Source organism: Pongo abelii, chromosome 18, assembly GCF_028885655.2.
Source record: "Pongo abelii isolate AG06213 chromosome 18, NHGRI_mPonAbe1-v2.0_pri, whole genome shotgun sequence".
NCBI lineage: Eukaryota > Metazoa > Chordata > Mammalia > Primates > Hominidae > Pongo > Pongo abelii.
In genome coordinates, this window is record NC_072003.2 from 83,339,490 (window position 1) to 83,355,954 (window position 16,465).

The window sequence follows — 16,465 nt, forward strand, 5'->3', positions numbered from 1 at the left end:
GCTGGAGCCCAGACCTGAAACTTGAAGGAAAGATGATCCTCCACAGACTCCTCATCAATCTTTCTGTCGGGGTTTAATCCCCCTGCAATTCCTCTTGAACGAGTTTCCTGTACCTGACATCACCAGTGACCACAAACTAAGTGGCTTAAAGCAACAGAAACATACCCTCTCATCGTCTGGAGCAGAAGTCAAAATTCAAGGCATCAGCAGGACCCCCGCCCTCTGGAGCTTCCAGGGAAGGATCTTCATTGGCTGTTCCAGCTTCAGGGGGCTCCAGGCGTCCCTTGGTTCTAACCGCTGCCTCTGTGGTCTTGTGGCCTTCTTCCCTGGGTCCTCAGATCTCCCCCTTTCATAAAAGGACACTTGTCATGGGATATGGGGCCCACCCTAAATCCGGGATGATCTCATTCGAAGATCCCTAACTGAATGACTTCTGCAAAGACCCCTTTTCCAATCAAGGCCGCATTTACAGATTCCGGACACGTCACTGGGAAGCCACCATTTCGTCCTCAACATCCAGTCTCCTCTCCCCGCAGATGCAATGGCATCTCAGCAGCGAGTTGGAGCCATGCAGGGTTTCTGTTGTGGTTGTTCACTTGGGTAAGCTTCCTGCTCTTACCGACAGTGGATGACACACTCCCCACTCCCACACCACTTCATGTTCCTTCGGGAGCAGAGGGGGTTGGAAGAATAAACACCCAGATCTTCAAGACATAAAGTCCCTTGGAGAGAACCCAGACCGGCCCCCTTATTTATGGATGAGAATCCTGAAGCCCAGATTGTGGCTTTTGAACTAAGCTCGCAAATCCATCTGATTGTCTGCACCCTCGCCACCACCCTCACCTCTGGCTCAACCTTTGCAGCAACAGGCCCTTCTCCCAGCAGCCGATGGTGGCCTTTCTGCAACCCCATGAGAGTCTGCTCCTGCCCTGCTCTTCCTCCCACCCCCAGCCCCCCTCGGGGCGACAGCAGCCTCCATCTCTGCCCCGCACACCTCAAAGCTCAGCCTTGGCGCTGAACCCCACAGAGCCCCGTCTCCTCCTGTCTCGGCCTCAGCTTCCTTCCCCGCTGCGGGGCATCTCTGGGCCCAGCTTTCCTGGCTAAGGTCTTTGGTCCTTAATCTTACTCCTGCAGAAAGTCTCTAAGCCCCCTAGACGGTTGGGGGGCATCTTCTCAGCCCGCCCAGCAGCGTGAGCCATGGGTGTGGCATTCGCCTCCCGCTTGCTCCCCTCCTCTGCCTGTGAGCACCATCTGACGGGTCTCGGCATTTGCCCCCCCCCAGAGTTAGCCCCGTGCCGGATGAACAAGTAACATGTGTCCTGCGCCAATCCCCGGGCCAGAAAGAAGTCAGCTCTGGCCTGCTGGCCCTCAGTCCAGCGCTCGTTGTGGCTCCTGCAAAGGGATAGCCAGCGGCCACTCCTGGGGAGCCAGGGGCTTAAAGGGTCCTGCAAGGGCTGACCTTTCTGGTGTTGTGTCTCCAGGGACAGAAAGGCCAGTCCCAGAGGGAGGAGACCGTGGCCCTGTTCGTCTCTTGCTTAAAGAGAAGATTGTGTTTTTGCCACTGATTTAGCCATGTGAAACTCATCTCATTACCCTTTTCTGGGTTTGAAGCTGCTGTCTCTAGAAGTGCCATCTCATTGTGCTTTGTATCAGTCAGTGCTAGAGAAGTCTTGAATAGCTTATGTACAAAACTTTTTAAATTTTATATTATTTTGAAACTTTGCTTCTTTGGGTTTGTGGCACCCTAGCCACCCCATCTGGCTGTGACAGCCTCTGCAGTCCGTGGGCTGGCAGTTTGTTGATCTTTTAAAGTTTCTTTCCCTACCCAGTACCCATTTTCTGGTAAGGTTTCTAGGAGGTCTGTTAGGTGTACATCCTGCAGCTTATTGGCTTAAAATGTACTGTCCTTTTATGTGGTCTCTTTGGGGCCGACTGGGAGAAAGAGAAATCAGTAGTGCACCTGTTTTGATACTGAATATTGACAAGTGTCTTTTTGAAATAAAGAACCAGTCCCTCCAAAAAAAAGAATGCACGTCGGCCCAATTCAGGCAAGGGTACATAGGGAGCACCTACTATGTGCCAGGCAGTTGAGATACACCAGGGAAGAGAGCAGAGGACACCCTGCCCTCTGGGAACCTGCATCCCAAGGTGGGGACTCAGACAAACAAATGAACAAGGAAGTGTGTAGCACCTAAAGCGCCAATGAGGCTGTGTAGAAAAATGCAGCTGCGTGAGCGGGAGGGAGTTCCGGTTTCATGCAGGGAGCACTGGCCTGGCTGAGAAGACGCTGGAGCACCGACCTGAACTCACTGAGGCAGCGTCGTGTGGGCGTCTGAGGGAACAGTGTTCCAGGCACAGGGAACAGCAAGTACAAAGGCCCTGGGGTAAGAGTTAATCAGGAGCAGGGAGGAGTCCAGGGAGATGGAGACGGGAACAAGGGATCCAGCTCAGCAGTGACTTGTCGATATCCGGGGTGGTCAGCAGAGGGCTTTGTTCTGGTGTGGGTGTCCCGGCTGCTGTGTGGAGGGTGCGGTGGGGGCACGGTTCAGCTGGGAGGCTTTGCAGCAACCCAGGGTCACAGGGAGGGGCCCAGGGGTCAGAATCCAAATCTATTTGCAGGTGGAGCTGGTGGGTTCACTAAGGGATTGGGGTGTCAATGAAAGAGGGGGCAAGGTTGACTCAGGGTTCAGCCTGAGCCGCTGAAGCAAGAAAGCAGGGCTGGAGAGGGAAGGAAGGAGGCATGGGCAGCGCCGGCTTTGGCGCCCAGGCAGGGAGTAGTGCGAGTTCCCAGGGAGAGGAGGCGGCTGGGCACGTCCTGCCCGGGGTTCACCCTTCACCCAGAAGCCCCTTTCTTCTGCTGAGCCTGCAGGCCGGGCCTCACCCACCCACCCAGGTGGGACCCGGCCCACCCAGAGCTGAGTGGCTCACACAGAGGGACACCGTGTCCCTAAGCACCTGGGACACAGCCCCACTACCCTCACAGCCCAGCAAGACTCCCAGCCCCGTCATCGCTCCGCCCACTTGCCTGCTCCTTGCCACCCAGAGCAGGAGGCAGCATGCCTGCCAGGGCACCCAGCCTGCAGGGACGGGCAGGCCCGCTGAGCCCTCCTTCCAGGACGTGGAAGTGTCAGAGACACAGCTCCCAATTAAGGGCCTGGGCAGCACCCAGAAACCCTGGACCTCTGCCAGCTGCAGACTCTTCCTAATCGGGGGAAAAGACCCCGAACCTAGGCCGGCTGACCCAGCATCCAGGCCCAGCTCTGTCTACCCAGCTCCTCTGCTGCTAATAACAATAATAATAATGATGGCAGTGACCATTGCTGCAGAGGTTACTGTGTGCCAGGCACCATTCCCAGCGCCACCCGTCATTCTCAGTCCTGGGAGATGGCTGCTGTTTTCCTCTCCATTTTGCCCTGAGGAAACTGAGGCCCAGAGTGGTTAAGTCACTGGCCCGGGCCACACAGCTGGGAAGCAGCCCCTGAGGCTGGCTCCTGACTCCACTGCCTCTCGGCCCTGTGGAGTCAACCCTCTGTCCCCATCGCCGCTATTGCCATCCTCACCCCCAGAGCTCCACACCTTCGGGTCCTACTGCTGACCTCAGACCCACAGAGCCCTGCCAGCCCCCAGGCCTCTGCCTGTGCTCTTCTTTACGCCTGGAGTGCTTTTCCCGTGGCCGGCTCCCCACCCACTCCTCGGGCCTCAGTGGAAAAGCCCCCTCTTCACAAAGGCCAGCCCTGGTGGCCCATATTCTCCCCACATCGGGACCCCGTCTCGCCTTCCTGCTCACTCATTCATTGAATGCGCTGTACTGAGCATGCCCTGGGTGCCGTCTGGGCCAGGGATGAAACAGAGAATGAGGACAGCGTGGTCCCAGCTTTGGCAGACCTGACCTCTGGCACAGGGTGTGCGTTCTTGGTCACAGCTACCAGCATGGCCGGCACTGTCATCTGAACTTCTCCTTTCCATCCTCCTTCTTAAATATTCATGAGCTCATCAGATTGTGCCTGAGATTAGCTGGTCTTCCCGCATGACCCTGGAGAATCATTGATCGTTGTCATCACCCAAGTGAATCCTTGTTGCCCTGCCCCTAGGTCCCCCTCATCTTGGGCTCTCCCCACCCAGCATCTGCCATTTCCACCCTCAGGAAATCCCTCCTACTCCTCAGTGGGAAGGCAGAAACACCAGAGTGGCTTCAAAGGTGAGCCCTCAACTGACAGAGCTTAGGGCCAGTGTGGCAGATGGCATGCCCTGAACTGGCTCCCATGCTTCCCAGAATGGCCGCTATCTGTGGAGTTCTGCGGAGGACAGGCCTAGTTTGAGCCCCTCAAGACGAAGTTTTAAGTCTCCTTATTTTACTGGTTTCTCTTTTCTGAACATTTTCCGACTTGGTGTTTCCATTAAGCTGTGGAGCTCAGAACATGGTATCATTGATCAATGACAAATCAAGCAGGACCATCACCTCCCACATTCTATAGACTATGCCCTTATTAATGTGACCCAAGATTGCAATATAGAAAGATCATCATCCTCTTGCCTCTCCCACTGATCCTAGCTCTAAGGCCCTGGTTCTCCCCAGCCTACACAATGCAATCATTTGAGAATTTAAAAAATCCAGGATTATCATCTCTGGAGATGGTCTCAGGTGATTACAGTGGGTAGCCAGAACCAAAAGATGGAGATGCTGATGTCCCATGGCCTCCTAGTCCTCTGAGCCCCAACAACTATCCCTAACTCCTTAAGTCCCTGGTCTCCAGGCCTTTAAGGGTGACAGTCGGCATTTATGCCAGCTGCTAACCATGGTTCCCAAAGTGTGTTCCAGGGAGCACTAGTGCTGCAGAGTGCAAAGCTGCACATCTCTCCAACTCCACTGTTCAGAAATATTACACTGGTAACGTGAAATTGATCATGGTGGGAGTGTTCACGCAACAGATATTGGCGCACTGCAAAACAGGGCTTTCCACAGTGCCCCCCAAGGCTGGTGGTTGTTTGTTGTTGTTGTTGTTGTTGTTTTCTTGACATGGAGTCTCACTCTGTCACCCAGGCTGGAGTGCAATGGCACGATCTCGGCTCACTGCAACCTCCACCTCTCACATTCAAGTGAATCTCCTGCCTCAGCCTCCTGAGTAGCTGGGATTACAGGTGCCTGCCACCATACCCGGCTAATTTTTGTATTTTTAGCAGAGACAGGATTTCACCATGTTGACCAGGCTGGTCTCAAACTCCTGACCTCGTGATCCGCCCACCTCAGCCTCCCAAAGTGCTGGGATTACAGGCATGAGCCACCACGCCCGGCCCCAAGACTGGTTGTTAAACATTTGCCTACACAGCACTGTCCTGACCACCCCGCTCCTCTCGCCCTCTGAACTCTTGTCACAGCCACCCATTGATCAAACCCAACCGGAAGCCAGCTGGCCAAAGCACGTAAGGGTGCAGAGCCTGGGGCTCAGCCTCCTGTAGCTCAGAGCAGGACAGAGGTAGAAAATGGATGGGGGAAGCCAGTAGAAAATGATCAGCCTGCCCACACCTGCTCTCAGGGAGACATGACACCTGCAGTCACCATGTTCCTCTGCATGAGGCAGACCTGCATGCCAGCACTGAGCCAGGCGACCACCTGGTAGCTGGATGATCCATCAAGGAGGCTCTGGTGCCCTGCTTATGTAATAGACCATGTCAGCCCCATGTACTAGAACCTCTTTTTAATTTTTTGGAATAGTGATAACATCTACTCAAAGAAAGCGATGCTCCATTTTGATTGATTCATCTCTGACACATTCCTAGGCCAGGAGTCAGAAGCTCTCACACTTGAGCATACATCAGAACCCCTGGGTAGGGGGGAGGTTAAGAACATGATTGCAGCTGGGCGCGGTGGCTCAGGCCTGTAATCCCAGCACTTAGGGAGGCCGAGGCAGGTGGATCACCTGAGGTTGGGAGTTCGAGACCAGCTTGACCAACAGGGAGAAACCCCATCTCTACTAAAAGTACAAAATTAGCTGGGCGTGGTGGTGCATGCCTGTAATCCCAGCTGCTTGGGAGGCTGAGGCAGGAGAATCACTTGAACCCAGGAGGCGGAGGTTGCGGTGAGCCGAGATCGTGCCATTGCATTGCAGCCTGGGTGACAAAAGTGAAACTCTTGTCTCGAATTAAAAAAAAACAAACGTGATTGCTGCGCCCCAGAGTCAGACCAGTGTTTCTGATTCTGTGAGTCGGGAGGATGAAGGGTGCCCACGAACTTGGATTTCAAAATCCCCAGGTGCTGCTCTCCTGGCACCCCACTTTCAGAATTCACTGCTGCGTGTAGACTAAACCGTAATACTCCACTCCTCTGAGAAATACAAAGTGGCTGGCTGTGTTATCACCCCAGCAGGCATGGAGTAGGGGCCGGGCCTCCTCCTCGTGGATCTAGGTGGCAGCGTGGACCAGGGTTTGCAGTGAATGAAAGGCCAGGTGTTTGCAAAGAGGGCACCAGACATGGCGAGCCCTGGGCAACCTGCCCAGGAATCCTCCGCGAGGTGCCGGGGCAGTACCGCGGCCCGTGTATTTCAAGGATATTCAAATTCAAATGTCCTGAATGTGAAGGATAACTTGCGGAGAACAAGAAGAAGAGGCCCTGTCTACTCAGAAACCAGGAACTTACAGACCAAGCTCCACCCCGGCAGAGGAAGGAAACAGGAAGTCGGAAGAGAAGTCTAGGGAGAGAAACAGTCACGTCCAGGCTAAGGAAAATGCCACATGTCAAGGCAGAGGAATTTGCCTCTCAAAGTGGGAGTGTGGCTGAATCTCAGAGACACAACATCAAAAGAAGCCAGACGCAAGAGAGGACACTCTGTGTGATTCCATTTATGTCAAGTTCAGAACAGGCAAAACTAATCTGTGGGGACAAAAAGCAGAAAGGGGTCAAAAAACTGAGAGTCCCAGGCCGGGCGCGGTGGCTCACGCCTGTAATCCCAGCACTTTGGGAGGCCGAGACAGGCGGATCACGAGGTCAGGAGATGGAGACCATCCTGGCTAACACGGTGAAACCCCGTCTCTACTAAAAATACAAAAAATTAGCCGGGCATGGTGGCGGGCGCCTCTAGTCCCAGCTACTCGGGAGGCTGAGGCAGGAGAATAGTGTGAACCCGGGAGGCAGAGCTTGCAGTGAGCAGAGATCGTGCCACTGCACTCCAGCCTGGGCACAGAGCGAGACTCTGTCTCAAAAAAAAAAACAAAAAAAAACCTGAGGGGCCCCAAGGAAGCCTTCCAGGAGGCTGGGCGTACTCCCCGTCTTGCCCTGGGTGATGGTCACAGAAACAGGCATCTGCAGAAATTCACGCTGCTGCCCCCTTCAGCGTGGAACTCATCCCTCAGCCTGTGCCCACCCACACTCAGTTTCACTGATTGGCTGCATGTTTACTGAGGCCTCCTTGTCCTGCTGGGCTCTGGGGACACAGCTGGGGAGGAAAAAGTCACCATCCCTGCCTTGACTGTACAGCATCCTCAGCGACAACACAAACCCAGTGTGCTCAGACAGCCCAAACCAAGGTGGCTTCGAGGAGGCAGGTGGGGGCGGCCAGAGGATGCCGGTCAGGGCCTCGGAGGAGTTAGCAGGGTGAGAAGATGCTTTAGAGATCTTAGAAGACAAGGAGGCTCTCCCCAGGAGGGTGAGGGAGGGACCTGTGCTCCAGGCAGAAATGACAGTTTGTGCGGAAGGACAGAAACGGCGTGTCCTCAGAGAACAGTGGGCTTTCAGTACGGCTGGAACATGAGGTCCAAGGTGGGAACGAGCCAGAGGTCCAGCTGGGGAGACCCGCAGGGCTGGGGGATGGGAGGTCTGTGGTTCAGCTGAGTCTAAACTTTTCCTCTGAAGGCCGAGCAGTCATCAAAGTGCTGTAAGCAAGGGAGGGGTGCGGCCTGCTTTGCAGGTAGAAAGCCCACTTGGTAGCAGGGAGCAGGGAGCAGGGGGCAGGATGCTGAAAGGCTGCTGTGGAAACCCCGGTGCAGTGGGGGCAGCCCTCTGGAAAAGTGGGTGCAGTTTCTAATACACATCACCCTCACCTTCCCTGTGTCCTAGAAGTGCCGCTTCTCAGTCTTCACCCAAATGCCCAAATGAAAACAGATGGCACACAAAGACTCCCACGGGAACGGCCCGGCAGCAAGCTGGTGACTGTGAGCCTCCATCCCCGGGAAACAGAGCTGCATGTGTTCAGACAGGGGACCCGTTCAGCAGTGAGAAGGGGGAACCGCTGGTCTGCACATCAGTGTGGTGACCAGCACAGACGCGATGTCGAGCCACAGAAGCCAGGCACAAGAGAGAACGTCCTGTGCGGTTCCATCTATGCCAACATCGAGAACAGGCACAACTGATGTATGGGACGGAAGTCAGAAAAGGGGTTGACTGCTGAGCCGGGCCCAGTGGCTCACGCTTGTAATCCCAACACTTGTAATCCCAGCACGGAAGGCTGAAGCGGGATGATCACTTGAGCCCAGGAGTTCGAGACCAGCCTGGGCAACATGACACGGCGCACACCGGCAGGAGTGCCTTTTTTTTTTTTTTTTTTTTTTTGAGAGGCAGTCTCACTCTGTTGCCCAGGCTGGAGTGCAATGGCACGATGTTGGCTCACTGCAGCCTCCACCTCCCAGGATCAAGCGATTCTCCTGCCTCAGCCTCCTGAGTAGCTGGGATTCCAGGTGCACGCCACCACGCCCAGCTAATTTTGTATGTTTAGTAGAGACGGGGTTTCACCATGTTGGTCAGGCTGGTCTCGAACTCCTGACATCGTGATCCACCCACCTCAGCCTCCCAAAGTGCTGGGATTATAGGCGTGAGCCACCGCACCCAGCCAGAATGCCTTTTTTTTTTTTTTCCAAGACTGGGTCTCACCCAGCCTGGAGTGCAGTGGTGTGATCTCCGCCTCCTGAGTTCAAACTATTCTCCTGCCTTAGCCTCCCAAGCAGCTGGGACCACAGGCATGCATCACCATTTTTTGTATTTTTAGTAGAGACGGGGTTTCACCATGTTGGCCAGGCTGGTCTCCCAACTCCTGATCTCAAGTGACCCACCTGCCTTAGCCTCCCAAGGTGCTGGGACTACAGGTGTGACCCACCGCGCCCGGCCTGGAATCACTTTTTGGCTGGTCTGGTCTGGTTTTCAGAGCAGGAGCCTCAGAACCTCCTAGCCAGGGGTGCACTTACAAAGTTCCTGGTACAAGCCCCACCCACAGCAGGGCCACGGAGATGCAAGCTCCATTCCCCCCGCTTCTCTGGACAGTGGAAAACTAGAGACAAATCTAGAGAGGGCTGCCCAGACCAAGGTAAAGCAAAGAAGGGCCTCCAGGCAGAGCTGTGCAGTGCAGGTGGGGGTAGGCGGCCACAGGCGAGCCCACGCCCTGGAAGGACAGAGCAGAGAAACCGGGTGGGGAGGTCCTCCCAGGTCAGTCCCTGCAGGGGCCTGTCAGTGCTGGGCCATCAGTCTGGAGTGGGCCTGGGGACAGCAGGAACCCCTGCCGGATGTTCAGTAGAGCAGGGCAGGGTCTAATTTGTAGTATATCAGATTCTGCAGGTATCAGAGCCTTGGTAGAAAAGGACAGGACTCTGGAATCCTGCTTTGCCTAGCGACAGGAGCACAAAGGCCAGGAAACTCCCCAGAATGCCAGGAGGCCCAGCACTATGGCTCCTCTGCAGAGAAAGGTGCAGAGTGGACCAGGCATGGCAGCTCATGCCTATAATCCCAGCACTTTGGGAGGCCGAGGTGGGTGGATCACAAGGTCAGGAGTTCGAGACCAGCCTGGCCAACATGGTGAAACCCAGTGTCTACTAAAAATAAAAAAATTAGCCGGGCATGGCGCCTGCAATCCCAGCTACTTGGGAGGCTGAGGCAGGAGAATCACTTGAACCCGGGATGCAGAGGTTGCAGTGAGCCAAGATTGTGTCATTGTACTGCAGCCTGGCCGACAGAGCAAGACTCCATCTCAACAACAACAACAAAAAAGAAAGATGCGGAATGCTCACAGGCTGGGCTGGCCCTGTGTCTGGGGAGGGGCATGGCTCACATGACTGTCAGTTATGTCACTGACCTTACCTATGCCAGAAGTCAAGGCCTCGAATGTTTGTGGAGTCTGATAAGAGCAGCACACAGGGTTTGTTTGGTTTGGTTTAAAACAGCTGTGGGAAAAAGAAAAAAAGGAAAGTGATGGTCCTTCCCCCTCTAGAGGGACAACGACCTCTCTGTCGAGGGCAAGGGACTCATGCTGGAATGGTCACACACTTGTTAGGAAGGAATGGAAGTCTGGGCAAAGGACTGGAGTCTGCAGACCTCCTCATGCTGCACAGTGACCTCCTGGTATGCAGGGGACCCGGGCACTCGCCCTTAGAGCCACTGTCACTCCTGGGTCACAGGAAACCGGCAGGGCCCTTAGGGGCAGGGACACGCAGGTGGGGCTCCAGTTTTCTGCAGAATGAGGGAGGCATGTGCAAGAACCCCAGCCATGGGGACTGACAGCCCTTCCAGGCAGAATTCTAGCACATGCTTATGGGTTAGGATCCTGTAGGAATGGAGAAGCTGTCACCCAGAGGGTCTACCCTGGATTCCCCAGGAGGGCCAGGCCACATGCCTGTCATTCTTTCTGTGCCTATGGACTGGTCCCAAGGAGGGTGTAGGCAGAGAGGCCACTGGTGGAGTTTCTCATCCTATCCTACACTAGCGGCTCTCAAACTCAAGCCAGCATCAGAACCACCCAGAAGGCACATGAAAGTGCAGATGGCCGGCGCCACACCCAGAACTTCTGATCTACTGGGTCTCGGGTGAGCCTGAGAATCTGTATTTCTGATGCGTTTCCAGGTGCTGCTGGTGCTGCTGCTGCTGCTGCTCCAGGGACCCACACTTGCAGAATGATTGCCCTGGAGGGCAGTTGTTGGGAAATGCAGGCTGCATGACAGGAAAGTCACTGGCTGCAGAGAGCTGGATGATTAATACCCACAGGGAAAGGCCCAGGGTTTGGTGGACAGAGGCGGGGGGTACCCACCGTTTACGGAGGAGCTAGGACGTGTCAGGCAACAAGGCACCTTGGGGAACAGGTATTACTATTCCTATTATATAGATGAGGAGATTGAGGCTCAGAGAAGAGAAGCAACTTGCCCAAGAACACCCAGCTAGGAAGTTCCAGAGCTTAGATGCAACCCAGAGTTCCTGACTCCATGGACAGGATCCTTTCCACTCAGCCCTCTTCCAGTAACAGAGCTGTTCCCACTGGAGACAGCATCTCTAATGGTGAACCACAGGGCTCTGTATTCACCTTTGGCCAATTCAAAATTATTACCAAACATGTAAACATATTGACAGGCTCACTCCTGTAATCCCAGCACTTTGGGAGGCTGAGGCAAGCGAATCACTTGAGTCCAGGAGTGTCAGATCACCAGCGTGAAGAACATGGTGAAACCCCATCTCTACTAAAAATACAAAACTGAGCCGGGCATGGTGACACATGCCTGTAATCCCAGCTACTCAAGAGGCTAAGGCACAATAATAGCTTGAACTCAGGAGGCAGAGGTTTCAGTGAGCCAAGATCGCACCACTGCACTCCAGCCTGGGTGACACAGCAAGACTGTCTCAAAAAAATAAAAAGTAAGTATATGAAAGACATGTCAATCCATATGCATACAGTATAAAGCCAAGAGAAGCCACGCCTGCTGAAAAATGTTTTAAGAGTTGGCCAGGCGCGGTGGCTTATACCTGTAATCCCAGCACTTTGAGAGGCCAAGGCAGGCAGATCACCTGGGGTTAGGAGTTCGAGACCAGCTGGCCAACATTGTGAAACCCCATCTGTACTAAAAATACAAAAATTAGCCAGGCATGGTGGGGCATGCCTGTAATCCCAGCTACTTGGGAGGTTGAGGCAGGAGAATCGCTTGAACCTGGGAGGCAGAGGTTGCAGTGAGCAGAGATTGCACTACTGCATTCCAGCCTGGGTGACAGAGCGAGACTCCATCTCAGAAAATAAAAAGTCTATCAGCAAAGTCTGAAAGCAACGGGATTCATTCCTTCATTCAATTAATATTTATGGAGCTACCGTTATGCCCTGGGCCCTGTGCTAGGCATCTGTGATACACCGAGTGAACTCAGCAAAACACAGAAGGTCCTTGTCCCACCGAATTGCCTTTCCTTAGGATTATTGTTCATTATACAAATATAATGGAAATTAGAATTTTTAAAACTCACATAAAATTCCTTGGCCCCAGCAATCAGTCTAGCTACTTTCTTTCTTCCTGATTCCTTTCCAGCTCCTGCCCAGCAGCCTCCACATCAGACAAGGCATCAGCCCGGTCTCATCATCTGCTTGTCTTGTTGCCCCTCTGCCGCCTAGTTCTCTAACTCTGTTTCTTAAGGCTGCATCATATTCCTCTCTGGGCATCTGCCAGTGTTTGCTGAATGGTTCTCATAGTTGGACACGGAAGTTGCTCCCAGTTTTTCACTATTAATATTAATATTCGTATTAGTGCTGCAGTTGATGCCTCCTTGTCTATTGTAACCATTTCTCGATTGGGGGTTTTTCCCCTGGGACTTTTTTCCTTTAAGATTGTAATTTGGGCCAGGCATGGTGGCTCACACCTGTAATCCCAAAACTTTGGGAGGCTGAGGTGGGTGGAGCTCTTGAGGTCAGGAGTTCCAGACCAGCCTGGCCAACATGGTGAAACCTCATCTCTACTAAAAAAAAAAAAAAAAAAAAAGATTGTAATTTGGGGGCTCAGAGTATGGCCACGCTTAGGATGAATGACATGAAACGCCCAAGGGGAAACGCCAAATTCAAAGTCCATTGAGTTCAAAGTCAGTGTTATGGGAACTGAGTCAGGGAAAGGGCTTATCCTGCACGCGGTGAATGAGCAAGGTGCCGACAGGGTTCTCTCTTCCAGGTGGCCGATTCAGTGGCCCTTTGGGCTTCCCATGAGCCACCCCCCCTCCCCAACCAGGGTCACCAGCAGGCCCCTGCCATCCTGCTGGCCTGGCTCCTCTGAAGATGAACTTTTCTTTTAGAACCTGTGGCTGTTCCTTCAATGGGGCAATGAATGTATTTTACAAAACAGATGGGCTGCCGGGTGGAGGGGGGTGTGATGTATGTGGCACCTCCACAGGCCAGGCAATTTCTAGGTTGCATCTCGGCTTATCCTCCAACAGCCGCAGGGACAGAGGCTCTCAGCCCAGGCCATTGCCTGGGACAGAACTCCTCATGTCCAGCCATACCCCAGCCCAGGGTTGTCAGACCCCCTCTGGGCCGGGGCCTGGGCATCAGTGTATTTTAAAATCTCCCCAGCCGATCGCAATGTGCAGCGGAGACAGAGGCTCCGCCAGCAGGCAGGTGCCGCTATCCCCGTCTCACACACGGAAATGGAAGCACTGAGAGGTTCAGCCACAGGCCCGGAGTCACACAGCCGAAAGTGACGGAGCCCAGTCCCAGCTTGTCTGACGCCAAAGTGGAGGGCTTTTACACAGCTGGGCCGGACCTCCTGACCACTTGAACTCTGCGGCAGGCACATTCCCTCTCCCGCCAAGATTCTCCCCTGGGTTTTAGAAAAAAGAGGGACGAATCAGGGAAGACAGGATGTGGCTGCCTGAAGACACGGGAGCCTCCCCAGCCTCACCCCTGTGCGGCCACCCTTTCCCACCCTCGTCCTAGGGCTCCTCACCCCCCTCTACCCCGTTCCCTGGGCCCTGGGTCCCCAGCTGTGACACCATCTTCCTCAGGGGGCAACAGTGACCCTGCATCCCCACCCCCTGGAGCTGGATGATGCTCTCTCTCCCGAGCAGGGCGCTGACAGCTCACACCCGTGCCCTCAGTGGCTTTGCCTCCAGACAGACTGAAGTCTGAATCCCTTTACCCCACTTCATTTCCTATGGCCTTGGGAAGGCTCCTCCGGCTTTCTTCGTCTGTAAACTAAAATCGGTATTGTAAATATCTGCCTACCTCTGTGTGTCGGGGAGAATCGATGACACAGTGTGGGTGAACAGGCTCTGTAAAGCTTGTGGCACCAAACAAATATTAGTTGTTTCATGAGCTGGAACGGCCTGATCTCTTCATGCCACAGCTCCGGGCAGGATGGGCTGACAGCCCCAGCTCTGCCATTGACCATGACTTGGGCCACACCTTACACTCAGGGCCTCCATTTCCTCACCTGTAGTGTGGGGAAAATAATAGCACCGTGCCCTCCTCGCCAGACTGGTGTGCAGGTCTAAAGCATGGGTCCAAGAAATGCACCTACAGTGTGGGTGACCGTGGACATGGGCAGGCCCTTCAGGACCTGCAGGCCGTGGCGTGGCGAACATGGCCGTGTTTCTGGACCCGTGCCTTTGCACTTGAGGCAAGAAGGAGGCTTCCTTCATTGCTTTGCTGTATGTCTTTTCCTGGAGGTGCCCAAATCTGCAGCTGGGCTCGAGCCTCAGCTCTGCCACTCGCACTTTGTGGCCTCAGGCTTGAGATCGGCCTCTCTGAGCCTCAGCTGTGCCTGAAGAACCCTCTGTTCACAGTGCCCCGTGCCTGCAGGTGCCCAGCAATGGCAGAGCTGTGGAAGCCACTGGTTGAGGAAGAGGGAGGCAAGAAACAGAGGTGGGAAGGGATGAGGAGGAGTCAAGAGAGGCCCCTTTGAATAGCTCTGGGATTTCTTAAGCAGAGAGGGATGGTGGTTTTCCAACAGGGGCCCAGGGATCCATTTTGATACCAAGAACACCAGGGATACAACCTGAGGCCACCCCTACCTGCTTCTGCCCTGGCTTCTCAGCTCCTAGGCAGCCTGCAGGGGGGCCGAGGGAGGCCTGCGGAGGGGGCCTGCCATCCAGCACCAGGGGCTGCTGTGTGTGAGCTCCTCCCCAGTGCCAGGCCCCTTCCTTCAGCCTGCACGGATCAGCTGCCACCACCCCAACACTCCACGTTGGCAGGAGCAGTACACAGATGGGAAAACCGAGGCTCAGAAGGAAAGCACCTCTACTGAACTGCCTGGGCACTTGCAGCACTGCAGTGTGACCAACTGTCTTGGCTTACCCAGGCCTGGAGGTTCCTGGGACAGAGTGGGGCTTTCAGTGAGAAACCCTGGAATGTCCCAGCTCCTATTAGCAACAGTGCCGAAGTCCACACCAGCAGTGTCCAACAAAGACCCAACAAGAGTCACGTGTGTGTCCGCCAATGTCCCAGTAGCGAAGTTAAAATAAAAAGAGATGGGTGAAATTAATTTTAATAATACATTTTTTTTTTTTTTAAGATGGAGTCTCGCTCTGTCGCCCAGGCTGAAGTGCAGTGACTCAATCTTAGCTCACTGCAACCTCCACTTCCCGGGTTCAAGCAATTCTCCTGCCTCAGACTCCTGAGCAGCTGGGATTATAGGTGACCGCCACCATGCCCGGCCAATTTTTATATTTTTAGTAGAGACAGGGTTTCACCGTATTGGCCAGGCTGGTCTCAAACTTCTGACCTCAGGTGATCTACCCGCCTCAGCCTTCCAAAGTGCTGGGATTACACGCATGAGCTACCAAGCCTGGCCTAATTTTAATAATATATTCTATCTATCCCAATATGTCAGATATTTTCCTTATTTTCATTGCAACATGTAATCCATATTGAAATTATGAATAAGATATTTTACCTTTTTGGTATTAATTCTTTGAATTCTGGTATGTATTTTACATTTACAACTAGAGTTGACAAAATACAGGCTGCCAGGGAAATTTGAATTTCAGATAAACAAGAAATAAACGTTTAGTGTAAGTATGTCACGTGCAATATTGAAGATATTCTAAAAGTTTGTTTCTTATTTATCTGAAATTCAAATTTCACTGGAACCTCTGTCTTCTTTTGCTGCCTCTGGAAACCCTTTTGTGAGCACACCTGAATTTGGAGGATCACGTCGCAAGCTCTCAATAGCCACTTGAACTCATGGCCTTAAAGAGCACAAGGCAGGTCCAGGGGAACCAGGGCACCCACTGGCACCCAAGACAGCCAGCCCCCTCAAGTCAACCTGCAAAGACCCATTTGGCTCCTGCCCTCTCCACAGCCCCTCTAACCATCGCCCTTTTGCCTGCCTTTAACAGTATCGGTCTTTGTCTTAGTCAAGCTTTCTAGGAGCAACTCAGCAATTCTGTTTCCAATAATCACCTAACAGGTAAACAAGATGGCAGGGAGGAAAGTCCATGTCTCGCCCCACAGTTCTCCATATCAGCAAATCTTCAAATTCTAGAACAAGGTCAGGGTCAGCAGGGGCAGGGCAGGTTTGGAGGAAGTCCAGGCCAAGCCCAGGAGAAGAGACAGGGTCCAGGGAAGCCCACCTCCTTCCTGGGTCTCCCCTCCAGACCCCCAGCCTCGGGCCTTCTCAAGCCCCAGCCTTAAGTAGTTGAGCACTCCAGGGTGGGGGGGTCTCTGATCCTGGGTGCGTGTCTCTCTCTGCCTCAGTTTACACATTCAAAACCACTGGGAAGCCGCAGACCAGGCGCCGTGGGATGGGGAAGTGG

At 53.8% G+C, this 16,465-nt stretch overlaps 1 protein-coding gene across 3 annotated transcripts in view; it reads left to right on the forward strand.

The window, feature by feature from the left end:
* The window catches only part of OSGIN1 (oxidative stress induced growth inhibitor 1), a 35,257-nt gene that overhangs the window by 2,231 nt on the left and 16,561 nt on the right, over positions 1-16,465 (forward strand). For 2 of the 3 annotated variants that reach the window (XM_003778671.4, XM_054534197.1), the window contains exon 2: positions 16,407-16,465. This exon is cut by the window's right edge and continues 45 nt beyond it. The exons of the other annotated variant lie outside the window; for it this stretch is intronic. In XM_003778671.4, the coding sequence (XP_003778719.3) occupies positions 16,454-16,465 (12 nt within the window). In that variant the 5' untranslated portion in view covers positions 16,407-16,453. The remainder of the gene's footprint in view (positions 1-16,406) is intronic. 3 annotated transcript variants of the gene reach the window in all.